General features: G+C 41.3%; 1 protein-coding gene across 1 annotated transcript in view; it reads right to left on the bottom strand.

Annotated features, from left to right (window-relative positions):
* Window positions 1–23,133, bottom strand: part of CHD9 (chromodomain helicase DNA binding protein 9) — a 499,652-nt gene that overhangs the window by 133,994 nt on the left and 342,525 nt on the right. The window contains 4 exon segments of the mRNA XM_033940083.1: window positions 16,764–16,786; window positions 16,788–16,924; window positions 17,865–18,045; window positions 18,047–18,065. Of these exon segments, the coding sequence (XP_033795974.1) occupies window positions 16,764–16,786; window positions 16,788–16,924; window positions 17,865–18,045; window positions 18,047–18,065 (360 nt within the window).

Here is a 23,133-nt window from a genome sequence, read left to right as displayed (position 1 = left end):
AGGGCCCGGACTGGCCATTGGGAGGACCAGGCATTGTCCCGGTGGGCCCGCGGCCCATCCTCCTGTGCTGGCTGCAGTCCTGTGAGTGGATGTTTAGCCTGCCTGTCTTCCCCTTAGTATCCTATGAGCCAGGCAGTGTGTGAGGGGGAAGTGGGGGGAGGAAGAGAAGCTTCACACTGAGTCTGTCACAGGAACTCAGTGAGGCTGTAGTGCGACGCCACATGTGACATCTGTAATCAGGAACAGTTCCTAGTACTTCCCATGCTAGAGAGGTGAGGATATGTGGGGATGTTAATGTTTCTAATAATGTGCTCCTCTGTAAAAACCTCTGTATCTTCCATGGGGGACATGCTAAATTCGAGGAAATAAAAAAGCTGCTTATGATGATTGCATAGAGAAGTTCAGTAAGCTGAGAGGAGGGCTGAGCTCTCTGTGAACAACCAACACACTAATCCTCTGCGCTGTACCTTTTGGAAAACTCAATATAGCAAAAAACAGTAAAGTGTATATGTGGCCCTTTTACAGTGCTTTTGTAAACATCATAATAAAATAACAAAGGCTCCAATAATGAAAAATAAAAGTCCTTTTCCTATACACTCAGGTTGCACAAGTACGGTTTTCACCCGGACAGTATATTTTTTGACCAAAACGGATGTCTACAATTAGTAAAATTCCCCAATCACATATTTTTTTATGGGGATGGATTTTGTATACAGCACTTCATTAGATTTTTTTTATTATACAAATTTTATTCTTTTTGTAGACTTGAAGTCTTGAAGAAAGAAAATGAGTACAGCAAAAAAAGCAAAAACAGATAGTGGAAGACCATTCCAAGAGGCCTGGACAGAGACATATGGAGTGATTGAACGCAGTGGGAAAGCATTGTGTATTTATGTGTAATGAAAGTGTTGTGTCTCGCACATCAAGTGTCAAACATCACTTTTGAGACCAACCATAACATGTGTTGCTGAACTTGGTTTAGCTCAAAGAAAAGAGTTTCATTGTAGGAAAATTAAAGAATATCACTCCCAGTCTCTTAGTTTTAGCAACTATCTTTCAAAAACGAATCATCTTACAGTTGCCAGCTTTCAAATTTCACTGTGCATGGCAAAAAATGGTAAGCCCCTCTCATGATGGAGATTTTATCAAAAAGGCAATTTTGGCTGGAGTAATTCACTCTTCCATGATTTCCAAAAACAAGGATAAAATTGTGCAGCGCATCTCTGAGATGCTGCTAAGCAGAAATACTGCAAAAGATAGGGTTCTGCGAATGGCTGCTGCTGTTAGTCAACAGCTTACTTGCGACTTACAAAAAGCACCCTTTTACTCCATGTGCTTGGATGAAAGTACAGATATTTACTAACCCATGCAAGTACTAGCGCTCATTTTGCGTTATGCTACTGGTGACATCAATGAGAGGAAGAGCTGGTAAAACTGCTGTCTTTGCCTGGAAGAACACAAAGGATAGATATCCACAATGCTGTGATGGAGGCTTTTTCATCACTAGACATAAGTCCAGAAAAAGTGTTTCAGTTACTAGCGATGGAGCACCTAGCATGGTGGGGGACAACATCAGGATTCATTCATTTCTTTGCTAAGGAAGCAAAACATCCACTGATTCAATTTCACTGCATAATACATCAAGAGGCTCTCTGCGCCAAAGAAAGAGCAAAAAACTTGACGATGTCCCTCAAAGATGTAACAAAAATGGTGAACTTCATCATGGCGCTGTGCTCTTAATTTTCGACAATTTCAAGCCCTTCTTGATGAGGTCTCAGGCACAATATAACACTTTACTGATGTACAATAATGTCCGGTGGCTGAGCAGAGGACGAGTGTTAGAGAGATTTGTGGCTCTGCTTGGAAGAAGTTAGGCTATTTATGAACGAAAAGGGGGAAGACTATCCTCAACTCACCAACTGGCCTGGCTTACCAACCTCATGTTCTTTACAGATTTTACTAACCACTTTAATGTACTAAACAAAAAATTACAAGGCATGGGAAAAACAGCAGAAAGCCTGTTTAGTGACATCAAAGCTTTTGAGAGAAAATTGCATGTTTTTGAAAAAGACCTTGAGAGTGGACAGCTAAAATATTTTCCCAACCTAAAAATACATTTGGATAATTCTACAACATTTGTGGGCAGTCATAAAAAACACCAGGAAAATCCAACAAAGCATATTCCACCATTGTAAGCGAAGCAAAGGAGAATTTTAGTAAAAGATTTTCTCAGTTCCGTAAGATGGAGACAACCCTTTCATTTATAACTTCCCCAGAAAAGTCCACATTTGAAGATTCTGATTCTTCCTGCTTACAGTGGTTGGATATTCAAAATTTGGAAAATGGAGCTACTGGAATTTCAAGAAAGCTCTATCTGGAAAAGTAAATTCAATGACTTGCGTGCGGCTCTTGAACGTATTGAGTGTGAAAGGATGACAAATGAAATCACTGCTAGCAGTTCTGAAAATGAAATCCTAAAAGCCGTTGGAATTCTCTGCCAGACAATTTTAAGTCATGAAAGCACTTGGGATTGCTCTTTTTACTTTGTTTGGGTCATCCTATGCTTGGTGAGCAGCTGTTTTCGGCTTTGAATCATATAAAATCTGATGCTAGAAACAGATTAACGGATGACATGAGTGCTGCATGTGTTTGCTCTGAAATTATAGCATTTATGAGCAAGGATTGACAAGTTATCAGCATGCATGCAACAACAAAAATCACATTAATTTTTTTCAGAGCATGCCCAATGCTTGAAGCAGTGTTTTCAGTTTGCAGTTAAGACACTTCTAAGTTATTTAAATATTATTTAAAGCTGTTATTTAAAAAAGGGACTTTACATGGCCCTGTTGTATTCCAATCTGGAATTTCCAATAAAAACGGTTGGTTTAATTGAAAGCTCTTTTGTTTTACTTTACATCATATTATTAGAAATGTAATGATTTAACTATTTTTCTAATTTGATTGTAATTTTACAAAAAACCATGTATAGTACTCTTTGGGATACACACAGAGTCTTGACACGGTTAACAGTTTTAAGAAGTTTATCTTTTTTTTTACTCGGGATACATTTGACATGTTATGTGAATAATACATTTAAAATATATTGTGTAACTGAATCAAATTCTTCCTAAATTCATTAAATCTGAATGAAATCTCATTAAAACATTATAAATTGCCAATAAATTGAATGAAAACCAAAGGATTGTGAATCAAATTGATTCTCTGACAATACAAAGATTCCAACCTTTAAAAATGATGTTTACAATAGTTCAGGCAACTTTATAAGAGTTTTTTAGATACTAAATCTTGTTATTAAGGTTTAATTGACGTGCTGGCACTTTGGGGAAATTCTTTGGTTTTGTGCGGGCAGTTTGGGCACTCGGGCTCAAAAAGGTTAGCCATCATGCTCTAGGGTATACATATTCAGGGCTTCCAGTCTCTCCTCATACGTCTTCTGGCGCAAGCCTCCTATCATTTTCGTTGCCCTCCTCTGGACCGCTTCAAGTCTTCTTTACATCCTTCGCCAAATACGGTCTCCAAAACTTAACACAATACTCCAAGTGGGGCCTTACCAATGACCTGTATAGGGGCATCAACACCTTCTTCCTTCTACTGGCTAGCCTCTCTTTCTATAGCCCAGATCCTTCTGGCAGCAGCCACTGCCTTTTCACACTGTTTTTTTTGCCTTTAGATCTTCGGACACTATCACCCCAGGGTACCTCTCCCCGTCCGTGCATATCAGCTTCTCTCCTCCTACCATATACAGTTCCTTCCCATTATTAATCCCCAAATGCATTACTCTGCATTTCTTTGCATTGAATTTTAGTTGCCAGGCATTATGACCATTCCTCTAACTTTTGCAGATCCTTTTTCAAATTTTCCACTCCCTCTTTGGTGTCTACTCTGTTACAAATTTTGGTATCATCTGCAGAAAGGCACACTTTCTCCTTCTAACCCTTCAGCAATGTCACTCACAAACATATTGAACAGGATTTGGCCCCAGCATCGAACCCTGAGGGACTCCAACTACTCACCTTTCCTTCCTCCGAACGACTTCCATTAACCACCACTCTCTGGCGTCTGTCTGACAGCCAGTTTCTAACCCAGTTCACCACTTTGGGTCCTAACTTCAGCCCTTCAAGTTTGTTCAACAGCCTCCTATGAGGAACTGTATCAAAGGCTTTTTTGAAATCTAAGTAAATTACATCTAGCATATGTCCTCGATCCAGCTCTCTGGTCACCCAATCAAAAAATTCAATCAGGTTCGTTTTGCATGATTTACCTTTTGTAAAGGCCATGTTGCCTCGGATCCTGTAACCATTAGATTCAAGGAAGTACACATATCCTTTCTTTCAGCAACACTTCCAAAGTACAACATATTCAGATCTTTAAGTCTGTCTCCATATGCCTTATGATGAAGACCACGTACATTTTAGTAGCTTTTCCTCTGGACAGACTCCATTCTTTTTATATCTTTTTGAAGGTGTGGTCTCCAGAATTCTACACAATGTTCTAAATGAGGTCTCACCAGAGTCTTATACATGGGCATCAATACTTCTTTTTTCCTACTGGACATACCTCTTCCTATGCACCCTAGCATCCTTCTAGCTTTCATCATCACCTTTTCAACCTGTTTGGCCACCTTAAGATTATCACATACAATCACACCCAAGTCACGCTCTTCTGTCAAGCATATAAATTATTCACCCCGTAAACTGCACCTTTCCTTTGGTTTTTGCAGCCAAAATGCATTACCTTGCATTTCTTAGCATTATAATTTTAGTTGCCAAATGTCAGACCATTCTTCAAGCTTTGCTAGGTCTTTCTTCATGTTATTCACACCATCTGGGATGGCCACACTATTGCAGATTTTGGTATCATCCGCAAAAATGCAAATCTTACCTGACAGCCCTTTAGCTATATCGCTTATAAAAATGTTAAAGAACAGGCCCAAGAACAGAACCTTGAGGCACACCACTGTTAACATCCTTTCCTCGGAACAATCTTCATAGGCCACTATTTATTTATTTATTTCGATTTTTATCCCGTCCTCCCAGTAGCTCAGAACGGTATACAAGCAAACATTCACAGTGGAGTACATTTGGACAATACAAAGACTATATAGTATTTTTAAATACATCTGGACAATGCAAAAAACTATACAGTAGTTTAAATACAAGGACAATACAGTAATTTAAGTACAGGTTAAAAATGGACTGTACACCAATTTATGTAGAAGTTTCGAATGGGGAAAGAGAGGTTAGAGGGGAGGGGGAATTTAGGGGGGGTGAGACGTAGACTGTGGTTGAATTTTAGTTGAAGAGGAGGGTCTTTACCGCTTTCCAGAAGGTCATCAATGAGTTCTGTCATCTTCCACTCAACCAATTTTTTGATCCAGCCTGGCACTTTGGGGCTCATCCCAAGGGCACTCAGTTTATTTGACATCTGTGTGGAACCACTGTCAAAGGCTTTGCTAAAATCTAAATACACTCCATCTAGAGCACTCCCTCTATCCAAATTCTATGGTCACCTAGTCAAAGAAATTGATCAAGATTTGTCTGACAAGACCTATCTCTAGTGAATTCATGTTGCCTCGGTCCTGTAATCCACAGATTCCAGAAGCTTCACAGTTCTCTGTTTTAAAAGCGTTTCCATTAATTTGCTTACCACAGAAGTCAGACTTAACTGGCCTGTAATTTCCTACTACTTCCTTACTTCCACTTTTGTGCAGAGGGACCATATTTGCCCCTTCTCCAGTCTTCTGGTATCAGTCCCAACTCTAGAGATGCATTAAAAAGGTCAGTCAGAGAAGCCACCGAACTTCCCTAAGTTCCTTCAGTACCCTCGGATGTACACCATCTGGCCCCATCGCTTTGTCTACCTTTAATTTAGCTAGCTCCTCACGAAAACAATCCTTTGAAAATAGATCATGGACTACCACTACTCCATCCTTATTCGTGTTTATCTTCTGCGGTCCTGCTCCTGGCACTTCAGCGTGAAACAGATCAGAAAATACTTTGTTGATCATTGTTGTAATCTATTTAGATATGATTATTGGAGGCTGCTACAAACACAGAAAAGACAGTGATTAGCCATTTTTGGGCATCGATAGATGAAATACTTCAACTATAAACATGTTAAAACTGGAATAAATAAATACATTTTAACATTTAAAAAACCCACAACGAAACAAGGAACCGGGTGGCTCACTGTAGCGGTGAAGGAAGGGATCAGAGACCAGAAACTTTGTTTAAGGAATGGAAAAGGTCAAAAACGATGAAAACTGGACAAACCGCACAAACAGCATCAACGCAGGTGCCATAAAGTGTTAAAAGGGGCAAAAGAGACTACGAGGAAAAACTAGCAAGGAGGTGAAAAACTTCAAGCCGTTCTTTTGATATTAAAGGGGAAACGCACCCCGTGTTCTACCATGGTTGGCCAGGGCATGGCATATGTGGCCACTTTGGCTATAGGTGTGAATCTTCATGTCTGCTTGCTTTTTAGCTGCAATCCTTGTCTTTTATCTGTGCCAGACATTTAGGCAGCCTTACAACTTATTTTCATTGAGAGCAAGTTGTTTTATCAACTTGTTATCATATCTCTTATACTGTTTCATATCTTGCCGAGGAGGTTTCTCATGGTACTACAATTAGGAAGGGCCTGAACACATTCCATCTGTGAGAGTTAGGAGATAAGGGAGACACTGTTGTTACTGCAGAAACAGCAGTGTCTGTGTGTGTGAGAAATTCAGCACTTTCTGTGCTATAAAAGACTGAGTTACAGAATGGACTTTGAATCTTGCTGCAACCTTGGGAGAACCATGTGCTGTACCTTTCTATTGATCGCTCAGATTCCCGATCAGTATCAGGAAAGGGGCGTGGCAGACATGGTGAAGTATTTCATTTTGGTGTATATAGATAATCTTTTGCTTCTATCTTGTATATTATCTGATGTCTATCTGCATTATTTGGTATTATCTGATGTTTATGCAATAAAGAATCATATTACTCAGAAGCCTTGTTGGAGGTGACTTCTACATACCCTTGCTAGATAAACATGTGGCAGAACAACCCACGAAGGAAGCGGTGGGACAGTTGGATGACCGTGGAATAAAGGGAGTGCTAAAGGAGGATAAAGCAATCACAACTAACTGAACACATTTTTTGCATCTGTATTTACCTAAGAGCATATACACAGCATACCGGAACCATCAGGCTATATGCTGGAAACGAAGATGGGAAACTGACAGGGTGTATGGTCAGAGCAGGCAGATTGATAGGCTCAAGAGCGATAAATCCCCCGGGACCGGATGGCATCCATCTTGAGGGTCATCAAGAAACTATAGCTGAACTGCTTCAACAAATAGCCAATCTGTCGATCAAATCGGGAAAGATTCCGGAAGACTGGAAGTTGGGCGAATGTTACGCCGATCTTCAAAAAAGGTTCGAGCGGAGATCCGGGAAACATACAGACCGATGAGTACTGACTTCAGTACCGGGAAAGATGGTAGAGGCTCTGATAAAGGACCGCATCATTGATCACCTTGACGGACACGGTCTGATGAGGATCTGCCAGAACGGTTTTCAGCAAAGGCAGATCTTGTTTGACAAACTTGCTGCACTTATTCAAGGGATTAAACAGGCAGATAGACAAGGGCAACCGGTCGACATTGTATCTTGGACTTTCAGAAGGCGTTGAACAAGGTTCCACATGTACGGACTACTTTGGAAAATTGCAAGCCATGAATCGAGGGTGAAATAATCATGTGGATTAAAAAACCTGCTGGAGCATAGAAAAGAGAGTGGGGGTAAATGGACAATACTCGGACTGGAACAGCGTCACCAGTGAGGTGTCGCAGGGCTCGGTGCTTGGATCCGTGCTTTTCAACATCTTTATAAATGATCTGGACATTGGTATGATGAGTGAGGTGATTAAATTTGCGGACGATACAAGTTATTCAGAGTAGTGAAGACACAGGGGAATTGCGAAGATCTGCAACGATGGTATACTCTTAATCAAGCTCGAGAAATGGGCATCGACATGGCAAATGAGGTTCTACATGGATAAGTGTAAAGTGATGCATGTCGGTAACAAAAATCTCATGCATGAATACAGGATGTTTGGGGCGGTACTTGGAGAGACCTCCCAAGAAAGAGACTTGGGAGTTCTGATCGACAAGTCGATGAAGCCATCTGTGCATTGTGGCGGCGGCGAAAAGGGAGAACAGAATGCTAGGAATGTTTAAGAAAGGGATCGACGAACAGATTGGAGAAGGTTATCATGCCACTGTACCGGGCCATGATGCGCCCTCACCAGGAGTCCAGCATTGGTCGCCATACATGAAGAAGGACACTGTACTACTACAAAGGGTCCAGAGAAAAAGCGACTAAAATGGTTTAAGGGTCTGGAGGAGTTGCCATACAGTGAGAGATTAGAGAAACTGGGCCTATTCTCCTTGAAAAGAGGAGACAGAGGGGACATAATCGAAACATTCAAAATACTGAAAGGAATAGACTTAGCAGATAAAGACAGATTGTTCACCCTCTCTAAGGTAGGATGGTATATTTTTTTTTATATATTTTTACATATTTATGAATGATCTAGAGATGGGAATAACTAGTGAGATAATTAAATTTGCTGATGACACAAAGTTGTTAAATCGCAAGAGAACCTTGTGAGACTGAAGACTGGGCATCAAAATGGCAAATTACATTTAATGTGAGCAAGTGCAAAGTGATACATGTGGGGGAAAAGAAACCTAAACTATAGCTATGTGAAGCTGGGTTCTATGTTAGGAGTCACTGCCCAGGAAAAGGATCTAGGTATCATTATTGAGCATACATCGAAACCCTTAGCCTATATTATGCGCCAAGCCTATATTATGCGCCAAGGTATGTATTGGGTCCTCCCAGAGCCCATTGAAAATATCCTGGATTGGATATGGTTGGAATGGCGACTCATGTTTCTTCTGCGACTTTGCCATGTTCTTAGTATCAAGATGCCTAGGATATATAAAGAAAACAGAATATTAGTTGAAACCTTAAGATATGTAAAATAATCTAACACCTTAAGATATGTAAATAATCTAACCTTAAGATAATGTAAATAATCTAACACCTATTCCAATACATAAATCAACAAATCAAACTATTTGGCTAAACTCCAAGATTCAAATTGGCGGTTTTAAAATCATTTGGAAGCATTGGATGATGGCAGGTTTACGTACATTGGAAGATGTATTATCTAATGGTAAGCTGCTTGAGTTTTCACAGTTGCAACATAATTTGGTCTTAGTAAATCACAAGTTTTAGGCATTCAGGCTGGGTTCCCTGAATGGAGATAATCTCAATAATCAATACAGCTTGGAAATTCTTATGCTTTCAGGTAGATTTCCTGGGACACCAGGCTGCACAGTGGTATAAATTAATATCTGGATTTGTGAATAAAAAACCAAAAAACTGGTCTTCGGGACATTTGGAGCATTGAGATAAAGCATCAAATTACTGCATCTCAATGGGCAACGAATTTAGTCTTGGAGGATGAGATGTACAATGTCTGCATCTATGAGACAAACTTGGTTTTTTTCTCTTACATAAAGCTTTCTGGACCCCTGTTCGTTTACAAAAATTAGATAGCTCTAAGTCAAATAGATGTTGGCACTGTCATTCTTGAGGCTGGGACTTTAGATCATCTACTGTTCTATTGTCCATTTATTTTGGCTTTTTGGAAATCAATTTGGGGCCAAATAAATAGGTTGTTAGAAAACCCGGTAGCCTTGACATATGATGCTATTTTATTGGGCATGTCAATGAGAGCGAAAAGTCAGATTTCTTCAAAAAACAATAAGCTTTTACTTATTATGACTGGAAGTAGCCATTCAACAGATTACATTCATTGGAAAAAATCAGAGCAGATTAAATTACAGTTTTCGGTGGAGTTCTGTATGTCATATATATAAAATGGAAAGAGCATTAGCCACACAGAGAGGATATTTTGGTAAATTTTGAGAGATTTGGGGACCATTAACAGACTTTTGTAATGAGGAATATAAACATTTTCCCTTAATAATTGAATATGAGGGGATGGGTGGGTGGGATGGTAATTTTTTTTATATATTTTATTAAAATGTATATTGTATAATATAATAATTGAATATTTTTGATGTGATAGGGAGGGGAAGGGTGGTTAAATTTTATGATTTTCAGATGATATTATAGCAAATATCAAGTGATGTTTTCCAATTCAAATGTTATTTCTTGTTACAATTTGATGTAAGTTGTAAAAAACGAATAAAAATTTATAAATCAAGAAATAAACTATGGAATTTGTTGCTGGAGATTATGGCAAAATCAGTTAGCTTATCAGGGTTTAAAAAAAAGGCTTGAATAATTATCCTAATGAGAAATCCATAGGCCATTATTGAGATGGCTTGGGGAGATCCACTGCCTATTCCTAGAATAAGCAGCTATAAGATTTGTTTTACAACTTGGGATCTAGCTAGGTATTTGGGACCTGATTTAGCCACTGTGGGAAACAGGCTACTGGGCTTTATGGACCTTCGGTCTGTCCCAGTATGGCAATTCTTATGCCTCTTCAGGTCACCACCAGTCACTTCGGTCACTCGGCTCTCCTGGTACCTTGGTCCCCGTGGACCCACTGGTCACCAGTAAATTTAGGTTTGAGCTTACCTGGGGTTAGATGGGTGCCAGCAAGCATCCCCCCCAAGGATCCACAGGAATAGAGAATGACACGGTGGCGGTTTACCCCGCGGCCACCGCATTTTAAGCCGCGGGTCACCCGCCGAAAACGGGGAAGAAAACTAGCAGTCGCTGCGGCGATCGGGGACAAGGCCATTTCACCGCCCGCGGGGCGGTGAATGGTCTTGTCTCCGCAGTGAGGTATCAAGGATCGCGTGGTCCCCGCAGCCACCGCCCGCCCGCCCGTAGCATTTAGCCAGCTCCCTCCCTCCACCTCACCTTAAATTTCGAGTTTTCCGGCTTCCTTTTTTCCGAGCCGCACGTGTTCAAAAATCCGTGCTTGCGCGGCTGCGCGAGGTCAATCAATCTTCTCCTCTGACGCACAGGAAGTTGCAGGAGAGGAGAAGTTTGATTGACTCGCGACAGCCGCGCGTGCAAGGATTTTTGAACACGTGCGGCTCGGAAGGAAAAAGGAAGCGGAAAACTCGAAATTTAAGGTGAGGTGGAGGGAGGGAGCTGGCTAAATGCACGGCTTTTTGAACGCGTGCGGCTAGGGAAAAAGGAAGCCGGCAAACTCGAACGAATATATAGGGTGAGGTGGAGGGAGGGTGGGGGCTGCTGGAGCATTCTTCATTACTTTGCCATACTAATTCATTCTATGTTAGGTGCCACGGACTCAGATTCGAGTCCTAGCGATGATGAGTTTAAGATCCCAAAAGAAGCCAACTTCTAAATCCAGTGGTTAGAGCTACACTACACTCCTTGTGACCCTGGGCAAGTCACTTAATCCCTATTGCTTCTGACACAATGGGCAGTTCCAAAGACCAAGACTGGCCAGTGTCAAAGACAGGATGCTGAGCTTGATAGACCCTTAGTCTCCACTGTTTTTAGCTGATCAACAAAGTTCTATGTTTCTATAATCACCCTAATTCCTGTTATCATTGGACTAGATATTCAAAATGATTTAAATGGCCAGGACAGGCTCCTGGCTGTTCAAATCATCTGTCCAGGGCTAACCAGGCAATTTTCAATCTTCATGTTCATGCCCAAATGGTGTCACACAATTCAGCAAAAATACCCAATGTTGTTCCTCATAATTTAAATATTGCTCATAGAAGGAACAACATTGGGTATTTTTGCAAATGGAAGTTGGAGGGTTAATTCCCTTGAAACAGCCAATTGAGTGAAACATGAATTCATTGCTGGGACACAAGATAGGTTGAATTTGTTTTGAATTTAAAAAGAAAAATGATCAATGAAGAATACTATAATGGCAAGAAAATATTAATGATAAAACAGCAACTAATTTTGCCTATTTTTATATATTAAAAAAGTACTACATAAGGTGAATGTCCATATTGCTGTCTGTTGTTCTGCTGAGCACTGGCATTGAAACAGCAAAATGCATTTATTGCATACTTGTCCTCTGTCGCAAACATTATGGTGGTATATTAGTTGTGTTAATAAAATTTATAAACAAAGCCCTGCCAGCTGAACATCTCTTTCTCTAGTTCAGCAGCAGGAACTTTGATTTATAAGAATGGAATACGCTAAATATTAGAGTACTAAGGCTTATATGGATGCTGCGGGGACCGGTGACGGGCGGTGAATGGGATGGCAGTGGCGGTGACGGGGCGGTGAAAGGGATGGCAGTGACGGTGATGGGGCGGTGAATGGAATGGCGGGTGACGGGGCGGTGCAGAGGATGGTGGGCCGGGGACGGGGCGGTGACGGGGACAGATTTTTTCCCCGTGTCATTCTCTACACAGGAACTCTCTCTCACTTGTCTTTCTGAGCTCTGGGACTTGTCTGTAAGCTCTTGTTTCTCTTGTAGTGAGATCTGTTCACTTGGCCTGCTGTGAAGCAAAGGGAGAAGCCCTATGCTAAAAATCAACAGGTTTTAGCATAGAGGTTCTCCATGCAGCTTTCTCTCAGCCAGTGTCCCCCATTACACTTATAATCCGAAATTTAACTTAAAATACTAGACTAAAACACTTTTTATATAAATACCCTAACAGATTCTCTACACTATTGTCTAAACTGACCCTGCAGTGTGGAGAAAATTTTTCAAGCATCACAAGTCTAATCTGGGCTTAGACTCTGGGAAGCTTCACTTGTGTAGAGGTGCAGACAGCCAGTTTTGCAGGCTGTTCCCACTATTGCTCCCCTGATCAGGAAGGAGTGGGGAGGAGAGAGAAGCTGATATGTATGTAGCACCACCTACTGAAGTAATAATTCAGAGAACTGGAAATGTACAGGCTCTGCCGTGACTGAATGACGATATGTTGCATTCATTAATTTTCTCATTTCTCCAAAGAAACAGAGAGAGGGGAGAGGGAGATAAAGGGCCTGGCACACTTAGCTTTTTTAATGCCAGGCTTACTCTAAATACGCTACAAAGACCACAGCCTAAATCTGGGTAATCTCTCCATCTTTGCTGGGTGCTAAACCTACATTGCGTCAGCCCCTTCTGGCCTCCTGCTTTCCAGAAGAAAAAGAAACAGGGGGAGGGGGAGATCTCAGACTCCTTTGAGATACCTGCATCTAGAATTATGCCTGAAAATTTTTAAAAGATTTAGCAGATAGGGATGATATTGTTATAAAGAAAGCAGATAAAGGAGGGGCGCTTGTAGTCCAGAACCGTTCCAACTATAGGGCTGAAGCTAGTCGCCAGTTAGGTGATGTAACATCTTATAATATATGTAGTCAACATCCAGGCGAGATATTGATGACAGATATATTTAACTTCATTACTATGACGTATGAAGAAGGTCAACTTACCAAAAGTGAATATAAATTTTTAATAGAGAAATTTCCTAAGACAACTAAGATCAATTTGTTCCGAAGATTCATAAGGACCTGAAAGCCTCCTCCAGTGGGCCTATAGTGAACACTAGAGATAGCCTTCTGGAACCTCTTTCTAAGTTTTTAGATATTTTTCTTGAAATAGGGCAGCCATCAAAGTGCGTTCTTATTTGAAGGATTTCTTCTCATTTTTTTGATGGTCTCTAAGTAAAATCCGGAATGTTCCTGAAAATTGTCTTATGGTCACTTTGGACGCTGTATCTTTGTACACTAAAATTCCGCAACAAGGTGCTCTTGACATTCATTAGAGATACCCTACTAGCAAGACCAGCCCCTCAGAGGATTACTTCTTTTGAGTATGAAGGCACCTATTACAACAGGTTCAAGGGGTGGCTATGGGAGCCACGTTGGCCCCATCGGTTGCTACCTATATGTGGTGAAAGTTTGAGGAAGAAGAAGTATACCCCTCTTTTTACAATATTCTGCCAATATCCCTATACTAGAAATGGTTTTTAGATGATATATTCTTCCTTTGGAAGGGTACAATCATGGATCTTCTAACATATGGTTAAACACTATTAATGAAAACTTACAGTTTACAGTTACGTACAGCACTACTAAAATTGAGTTCCTTGACATTCTAATATCCAGGCAAGATAATAAATTAAACACTAAATTATTTAGAAAGCCAGTTGCTCGTAACACCCTGCTGCATTTCTCCAGTTTCCACCCTATAGGCTAAAGTTTAGTCTTCCGGTGAGCCAGTTTTTAAGAGCCAGGAGAACCTGTTCTGATCTGAATGAGTTTAAAAAGGTTGCTGCAGATATGAAGGAACGTTTCCGTTTGAGAGGGTACCCTCTAAAAATCTATTAAAATGCATATTTGCGAGCAAGGTTCGCAAACCGAGAGTTGTTGCTACAGGAGAAGGAGAGAGTTGATTATCCTGATGATAAACCTTCTAGACTTGTATGTGTTCTCCCTTATTCAGATGTTACTAAGGGAGTGGTGAGCTCCATTAAATCCCACTGGCCCATTTTACAAACGTTAAGGGGCCTGGAAGAGCCACCTATGATAGCTTACACTAAGGGGAAAAACTATTGGACTAGGTGTTAGAAGGACGAGGTTTTCTTGAAACATGGTTGGTACACATACAAAATGCTCTCGTTGCCAATGGTTGTCCTAATACCATCGAAGGAGACCGTTGGCAGGATCCCCAAAACAGGTAGAATTATTAAACTCGAGAAAATACAAACTGTAAATCTGATTGGGTGATTTACATAATAGTGTGCCCATGTTCCTTAGTATATGTGGGCCGGACTAAACGTCCGGTCCATTTACGCTTGAATGAACATAAGTCACGGATCAATACTGAATCTCTGTCAGCCCCCCTTGTACCAACATTGGATAGCATAAAAAACATAGGATGGATCAGATTAGGTGGCGAATAATAGATAACTAATAAGTGCAAGGTGGTGGAGGGGGATCTGGAGGCTAAACTGTATTTTCTTGGAACAGAGGTAGATATATCGCTGAACACTGTTATCCCTCTGGGTTTTAAATCTGGAATTATGAGTGGCTTACACTTATATGAGGTTTTGTCTGATTCATTTTCATCCCCTAGTGATCTAATGGATAAGTAGGGAGTGTTTTAAAAAATTTGTAGAAGCCTCCTTTAGGGAGATTTGATATAAACATAAAAGTTTCCCTTCCTAGTAGGGCTGTCAGCCCGCCCTCTTGCTGATGTCAGCATAGACTCTGCTGACCAGCTTGGAGGCGGTCCGGACGTCACCTGACTTCCTGGAAGGGGAGGTATTTAAATCTTGGCTGTAACACACTGCGGCCATTTTGAATTCTTGGGAGTGGTCGCGTTGTGGGAAACCAACTACTAACTGAGGTAATATTTTTACTAACTTGAAGTAAATGGTTTTCATAATTTGAATGAGTTTAGTCCTTACACAGATTTAGTGTTTTAATATGGGTTTTAATGTTCTAGGGATTACAACCCTGATGAATCCGAGCAGGGTGAAACATGTCGGTGACAGGATCCCTTAGAATGGACCACCTAAGCTAAGCTATTTATAAAAAGTTTTATCTATGCACTGATGCACTTTTTGAAAATCATCAATATAAAAAATTTTTAAAAAAATAGTTGGATTGTCCCGGTGAGGAATTAATGTATAAATCCAACCACTATGATATGCATTTGAGCGGCTGGTGGCATTTCTGAGGGTCTGTTAAAAGATATTGTATATAAATAAGAATAGTTGGGAAAATTACAAGGAGGTCTCAACATTGACCAACCTTTCATAATTTCTGTTGATACATATTTCCCATCTAAATAGACTTTCTTGACTAAATAATTTACATCTTCTGAAAATTATCTCAGACATGAGGGCTGAGCTGGCAGGAAACACTGGTGCTTTGGCTTAGTCACTCTGAAATAAGTTTTGCTGCTGGCTCAAATATTTGACCTCTCACATAATCTCTCTTAGAACTATCTACAAAATAGGAAAACGATCATTCCCATGGTGCAGGTACCAACTCACAACTGTTTCCATTAACCAGTATTGAAGCTTGGAACAAAGTCTGAAGCTCTTCTAATGTTCTGAGGTGAGTAAACAACTTCCCATTCAATCATTTAAACTCCTTCCAGAGGAACAGAAGATAACAGAAGAAACAAAGGAAGGGGAGTGAGGAAAGTGAAGAATTTGGACTCCTCTGAATATCATTTCTGTTCCAAGTCCAGGGTTGTTGGTTTATTTTTCTTAATGGTTCTTATAACCTCAATTGAGGTATAACTGCTTAACTTACACCCAGTTATTTAACTGGGTCCGAAGCTGCCTCAGTAACCAGTCCAGATGGAACCCTTGCTCAACTGATTTCCAGTTCTCCAACTGGTTCATTTTATTCTCAGAAACAGTCCAGGAGCTGCATGGTCAGTTCATCCATTCATTCATCCATCCAATCCACTAGAGACAGAGAAATACTGAGCACTCAAAGGCTGCACTGCACCATTAAGGGGTGAATTACACAGAACAACTTTGTTCCTGTCTCTATTTACTGGTTGATGTAAATAACCAGTAGGTGGACTGGTCTGGTTTGAATGGCAAGGAATGTTATAGATTATCCAGATTGGACCCTACTACAATAGTTGACCATAAGATTATTTAAGAGAAATCGACAAACTTTTTTTTCTTAAACTATAATTAGCTTTAAGATCATACTCTTTCTAACCATAACATTTTCTGTATTGTGACTTACTTATTGCAGTGGTGCTTTAGATTGTTTTTTTATAACCTCGTCTTGTAGCAGGTGCTCTGGATTGTTCTTCTGAAGCCATTCAGCTTTGTGTATATCAAATGTGCTTGCCTGGGTCTTTGCTTTTTTTCCTTTCCTACCTCGGGGTACAGGGGCAGACAAACCTGCATGGGATAAGAGCCAGATAAAATAAATCTGATGGAAAGTATTGCTGGTAAGAACTATGTATGATTTGGAAATATATAAATTATATTTTCTTTTTATCATTAAAAAAGGGAATTCAAAGTTAGAAAGCAGAATGGGATGATCAATCAGATAAAATAACTATCTGCATATTGGGTGTTGCTATGATGAGATAAGAACACAGAACAGTAAGGCAGGTTTTTAATATCTTAAAAGGTTCTGAATTTTGCACAGAATACATTATCTTGCTTAAGTGTGTTTGCCTCACTCCACTCATGGATCTTACACACAAAATCAGCAAGAAGATCTCATGCTTACAGTATTTCAGACAAGATGCACTATTTATAACAACCAAATTAGTTGCCTCCTACTTTATTTTACCAGGAGGGAAAGCTGTTTTTGACTACTCAATTCTAACCCTGCACTCTGAGAATGTACTGTTAGACCATCATCCTACCTAGTCACAGAAATCTGTTGTAGAACTTGACTGGAATGCACAATGAAACCAGGAAAATATTGGTAGTTATTTAAAATCATCCTTTTAGTCACAGTGTACCAGAGTAGTACTTTAATTCTACAAAAGGATATTGATGGAATCTGATATTTTAATGAATCACTTTTTAACAGATAGTACCTGGATCTGGTTAGAAACTACAGCCTCAGCATCCTGAGGTTGTGGGTTCAAGTCCCATACTGCTCCTTGTGACCCTGGGCAAGTTACTTAATCTTCCATTGCTCCAGATACATTAGACATATTGAGGAGCCCACTGGGACAGATAGGAAAAACATTTGAGTACCTGAATGTAAACCATTTAGACAATCTCCATCGATAGGCGGTATACAAATAACTTAAATAAAAAATTTAATAAATTCATTTCACTCATACCCCTTGAGTTTGGATTATAGCAATCATTTCTTTACCCAGGTGGTTCTGCAATTCCCGTGTCTGTCCATCTTCTGTTGGAGTGATAAGGTCCCATATAAAGCTTTTGATCTTCTCATCTCCTTTGTAGTGAACAAGGCAGTAGGCCAGCAAGGTACGACAAATAATCTCCACATCCTGTTCGTTCAGTTGTCTCTTGAAACGACTGTGGGCCAAAATTTTCTCTCCATCGTCCCCATCTAGATTGAAAATGAATATATCATCTTTTTTTAAATCAAGACACAAATACTACAAATTACAAGCAATCTGCAGAGCAGAAACCATGGAAAAGTCTACACTTAATACAAAGGATGTTCAATAATTTTATCTACCTGAGTATGAAAGCAAGTAGCAAGCATGTTGAAACACGTCTGTGAGTGTTGTGACATCTAAAGATTACTCTTGCATAGTTGTGGCTCAGTGGAAACATAACATTCCAAAAAACATGGATGTCAGAAAGTGTCATTGTGCGAATCAAGTAAGAAACTGCTAGATTTTCTGATCTAAGAGATCTTGAGGGCACATATAAATTCAAAAGACATGCCAAGTAAGGAGGCTCATCTGTTTGCAGAACTTTAAAAGTTAATTATGGTATTTTCTAGTGCAATAGGTGAAACATTCTAGACCAGTGGTCCCCAACCCTGTCCAGGAGGACCACCAGGCCAATCGGGTTTTCCAGGCTAGCACTAATGAATATGCATGAGAGAGATTTGCATATAATGGAAGTGACAGGCATGCAAATCAGCTCCATGCATATTCTTTAGGGCTATCCTGAAAACCCGATTGGCCTGGTGGTCCTCCAGGACAGGGTTGGGGACCACTGTTCTAGACCATAGGATTATTTCCACCTTACTCCCATGAGCTGCAGAAGAAATCCATTCCAGGTTTTTCATTCTGACTCCAGAGTACATCACAGGCTAGTTTAGTGCCCTCTAGCAGTCTTTAATTCTGCACGCATGACTGCAGCTGTGTGGATTCTGCTCTCCCCATTTTATTATTTTTAATTCAACGTAGTTTTGTCCATCACGGATATTTTCATGTTTGAAGTAGATTTGAAGCTCTGCCTGCTTGAGAATTCACAGACTTTGGTCTATAGCTGACAGGCCGATCACTTCGGGGTGTACCTGTTATCCAGTCTGCTTAGTCTTCTTGAAGCTCAGGGCCGTCCCTGACCTAGTCTCACTCTCTGTTAAGCGGGGAATTGAGCACAGGACTGTGTAGCGCGCTTAGGGGGCTCAGCGGTCTGCGTTTTCATGCCTCCGCCCATCCAGATGCATATCCAGGGTCCGCAGGGGTGGACACATAGTCAGACAATGGAGTCTGACTGGCAGCCTGAAGATCAGCTTGGAGGATGCATTTCCAGCAGTGTGGCAGTGAATTCTGAACCGGCCATTGAAAAGGCGGGAAGCATGTGCAGCAGCTCTCTCTGGTATCTGTGATTACAGAGGCGCTGTCAGGCTCCAAGGATGATTTTCAAAAGTTAATTTTGAGAGGGTTTGAAGGTTTCCTAGTGTTCCTCTGTGTTCCCCCACCTGAAAAATGCTTATTCTTGTAATTTTTTTATTTCGGGAAGTGCCATTTATAGTGCGAATTTGGGTCCAGCAGCCATCTTGCAATTTTCAATGATCTTTTTTTTATTTCGCCCCTGCTTCTTTAAAATTAGATTTTTTGCCAGCAAAACTGCTGGAATAGAGTCCTTAGGGTCTCCTAATATGGATTCATACAAAATTTGTGCAAAAGTGCCACCTTTAGAGCGTTTTTGTACCACGTGGTATGGTCGGAGGAGGGGGGAGGCGTTAACTACTGGTTCAGCCTCCCCTTCACAGAAGTAGGTGATTAACCACTTAGCTAGTGTTGGGGTGGCCACCTTTGTTTTTGGGAATTGGTTCTGTGGCTTCGTCTGTCATCCACGAGACAGATCCTTCGCAGCCTAAGAAGTACAAGTCTAAGTCATCTATGAGTGACTCTATGCCCCAGGATCCAGATACCTTCTCAGAATTCATGAGATTTTTCTGGTCTGAATTTCAATCCAGGAGTCTGGCTGCTGGATGCTCTTATGTTCCCCCTGCTATGTATCTTGGCGGCTGAATGTCCTTGGGGTTCTCTACGCCTCCGCCTATACAATCGGTTCCTCCTTCCCAGACTGTTTCAGGGGTTCCAGTGACTGATCTGGATCTCCCGGATCCTTTGTTGGCCAGTGCTGCACTTACTGGATTTGGGGATCTGGCATTGGGTGCTGGATCTACAGATGCCTTTGGGGCTCAGGATCCTGGAGATGATCCGACTGTCAGGCACTTGTTTAAGTTTGAGGCGCCGCCAGATCTAATTGTTGCATTTTTATAGGAGTTGAGTTGGATACCCAGCCCGCTCCTTCCATTTCTTCAAATTCTTCTCCCTGGCTCTGCAGCATTTGTTCACAATTACATTACATTACATTACATTAGGGATTTCTATTCCGCCATTACCTTGCGGTTCAAGGCGGATTACAAAAGGTTAATTTAAAAAAACAGAGTTACAATGATTAGCTAGAGAGGTAAGTTGTAGATCTTATGAACATTTAGCGGGTTGTTGAGGGTGGGGTGGTTTGTAAGAGAGTTAATAGGTGGTCATATTGGAGATTCTTTTGTTATTATTAGTGCAGTAATGGGTAGATCAAATGTCAGTTTTAAAGTTACTAAGAGGTCGTGGTGTTATTGCTGCTTCAGGAATTTCTTGAAAAGTGTGGTTTTTATTTCTTTTCTGAACGTCCTATAGTCTGGGGTGGTCATCAGAAGGTTGGAGATCTGGTTGTCCAGCCTTGCGGCTTGAGTGGCTAGGAGGCCGTCGTGTAGTTTTGTTCTTTTTACTTCCTTGATTGGGGGGGGTATGAATGGGGAGTGCGTTTTTCTGTGTCTGGTAGTGGGTGCTTGGATGAGGCGATTGTTCAGGTATGATGGGCTGTCTCCGTGTAGGGTTTTAAATAATATGCAGTAGAATCCAAATCTACAACCTTTCCTGGCATCTAGATATGAGTTCATAGTTATGGAGCAGTTTTGACTCTCAGGAGGGTCCTTTACGGAATGCTTGGGCTATATCCAGTTTGTATTCTATGGCGCAGGATGTGTCAGCAGCTTTTGTGGCAGCCAAGGGGGATTCTCTGGTGGCTCAGGTGACCTAGCGCACCTCTCTCCCTAGTGACGAGAGAGTTATTTGAAAGCTATGACAAGACAGCCGGGTGGATGTGGTTCTCCAAAAAGTTTTTGAACCGGCTAATTTAGGCATTAAGCTGCTAGTGACTAGATCCTATGTGGCATGCGCCTGTCTAGCTCAGCTGCGAATGCCTTTTCCTCAGCTTCTGTTGGCTGGGATGGACTACATGGTGGATGGCTTATATGATCTTTTGAAAATGCTGGCAAAGGTTGTCAGCATATTGTATTTCGGTCTGCTGAATGCCTCTGTGTTCCACCTCCAAGGCAACTCTGGCATGACTGTCTTTTAAGAGGCAGTTGTTGTTTGGCAAGGGTACGAATGACCTCAAGAATTCGGTAATGGACCGTCACCCGAAGACCTTGCCGGATAGTAGAGCATAGTCCAAGGGTTCTGGGCATCTTGCTTTGCATGACTCCTGATGAAATTTTCATAACTACAGACAAGATTCTCCTTCCTCATCGCAGAGATTTTCTTAAGGTTCCAGGCTACAGGCACGTTCTGCCTGCCGCCACCCGTCCTGCCTGATCTGCCTGTATGACCCAATGACGCCAGGGACCCAAGGGTCCCTCTAGATAGGGGATCAGCTCTCGGAGTTTCGGTCTGCCTGGATGCGCATTATGACAGTCCAGTGGGTCGTGGAAATTATTCAGTCAGGCTACAAGCTGGAATTTGCCCAACCCTTGTCAGACTGGTGCGTATCTTCTACTGTCGGGAGACCAGACCAGACACAGTGCGTTGTCCAGGCTGCTATTCAGCACTTGCTGGATATTCGAGCAGTAGAGCCGGTGCCAAGTGAATATTCAAGTTTGGGCAGATAAGCTGTTTGCTTTGTCGCTCCTGAGAGAGGATTGATAGATTAGAGACCGATTCTGGTTTTGCAGCACGTCCATTCGGCTTTCAAGCTTCCTCAGTTCTAGATGGAGACCGTGTGGTTGGTCCTTACAGCAGTGGCTCCGAGGGAGTTTCTGGCCTCCTTGGATCTTATAGAGGCAAATTTGCATATTCCCACTTTTCCAGATCATCACAAATTTCTGCGGTTTCATGTGCTGGATCAGAATTATCAGTTTTCGGCCCTGCCCTTTGGGCTGGGGCCACATCCCGGACCTTCACCAAAGTGATGGTGGTAGTACCAGCTCATCTGAGGACGATGGAGTTCTAGGATCACCTATATCGGGCTGACTGGTTGCTCAGAGCACCCTTGGAAAAGAGGTGCACTACGGTAGAGACAATACTACATATACTAGAAAAGGGGTGCCCATACTTTTTTGTTTTTTAGCTACTTTTAAAATGACCAAGTCAATGATCTACCAACAATAAAATTTAAAAAGCACAAAGCACACTGTACGCAAAGAAATGTTAATTATAATTTATATTTGTTTTATTTTTATTTTTTTTCCAAAGAGGTCAAGGCAGATGACTTTAAATGTGCAATGTCACCTCAGTAACAACTATACAGAAATAGATTAATATATCCCCCTCCCCTTTTACTAAACCATGATAACAATTTTTGCACAGGGAGCTGCACTGAATGCCCCATGTTGCTCCTGATGCTCATAGGATCCCTATACTAAAAAACGGTTATCGCGGTTTAGTAAAAGGGGGCCATAGTGTAAAATATAGACAGCAGATATAAATTCGGACACATTTTTGATCTCTAAATTTAAAATAAAACGGACACATTTTGATCACTAAATTGAAAATAAAATAATTTTTCCTACCTTTGTTGTCTGGTGATTTTATGAGTCTCTGGTTGCACTTCCTTCTGTCTGTGCACCCAATCTTTCTTTTTTTCTTCCTCCTGCATGCTTCCTCTCATCCCAACCAACATCTCTCACTGTCCCTCCATGAGTCCAACTTTTTCTTCCTCTCTCCCTGCCCCCTCCCCTTTCTTTCTCTCTCTGCCCCTTCTCTCTTTCTTTCTCTCTCCATGCCCCCTTTCTTTCTTTTTCTCACTCTGTCTCTCTCCGGAGAAGGCAGCACTATTAGTTGGTCAATGGAGGAACAGCAGCCTGTTTAGTTCCAGGAAGCATGAAGCTCTGTCTTTCTTTCTCTCTCCCTGCCCCCCCCCCTCCAAGCCAC

This window comes from Geotrypetes seraphini, chromosome 4 (genome assembly GCF_902459505.1).
Source record: "Geotrypetes seraphini chromosome 4, aGeoSer1.1, whole genome shotgun sequence".
Classification (NCBI taxonomy): domain Eukaryota; kingdom Metazoa; phylum Chordata; class Amphibia; order Gymnophiona; family Dermophiidae; genus Geotrypetes; species Geotrypetes seraphini.
This window is presented reverse-complemented; position numbering and strand designations above follow the sequence as displayed.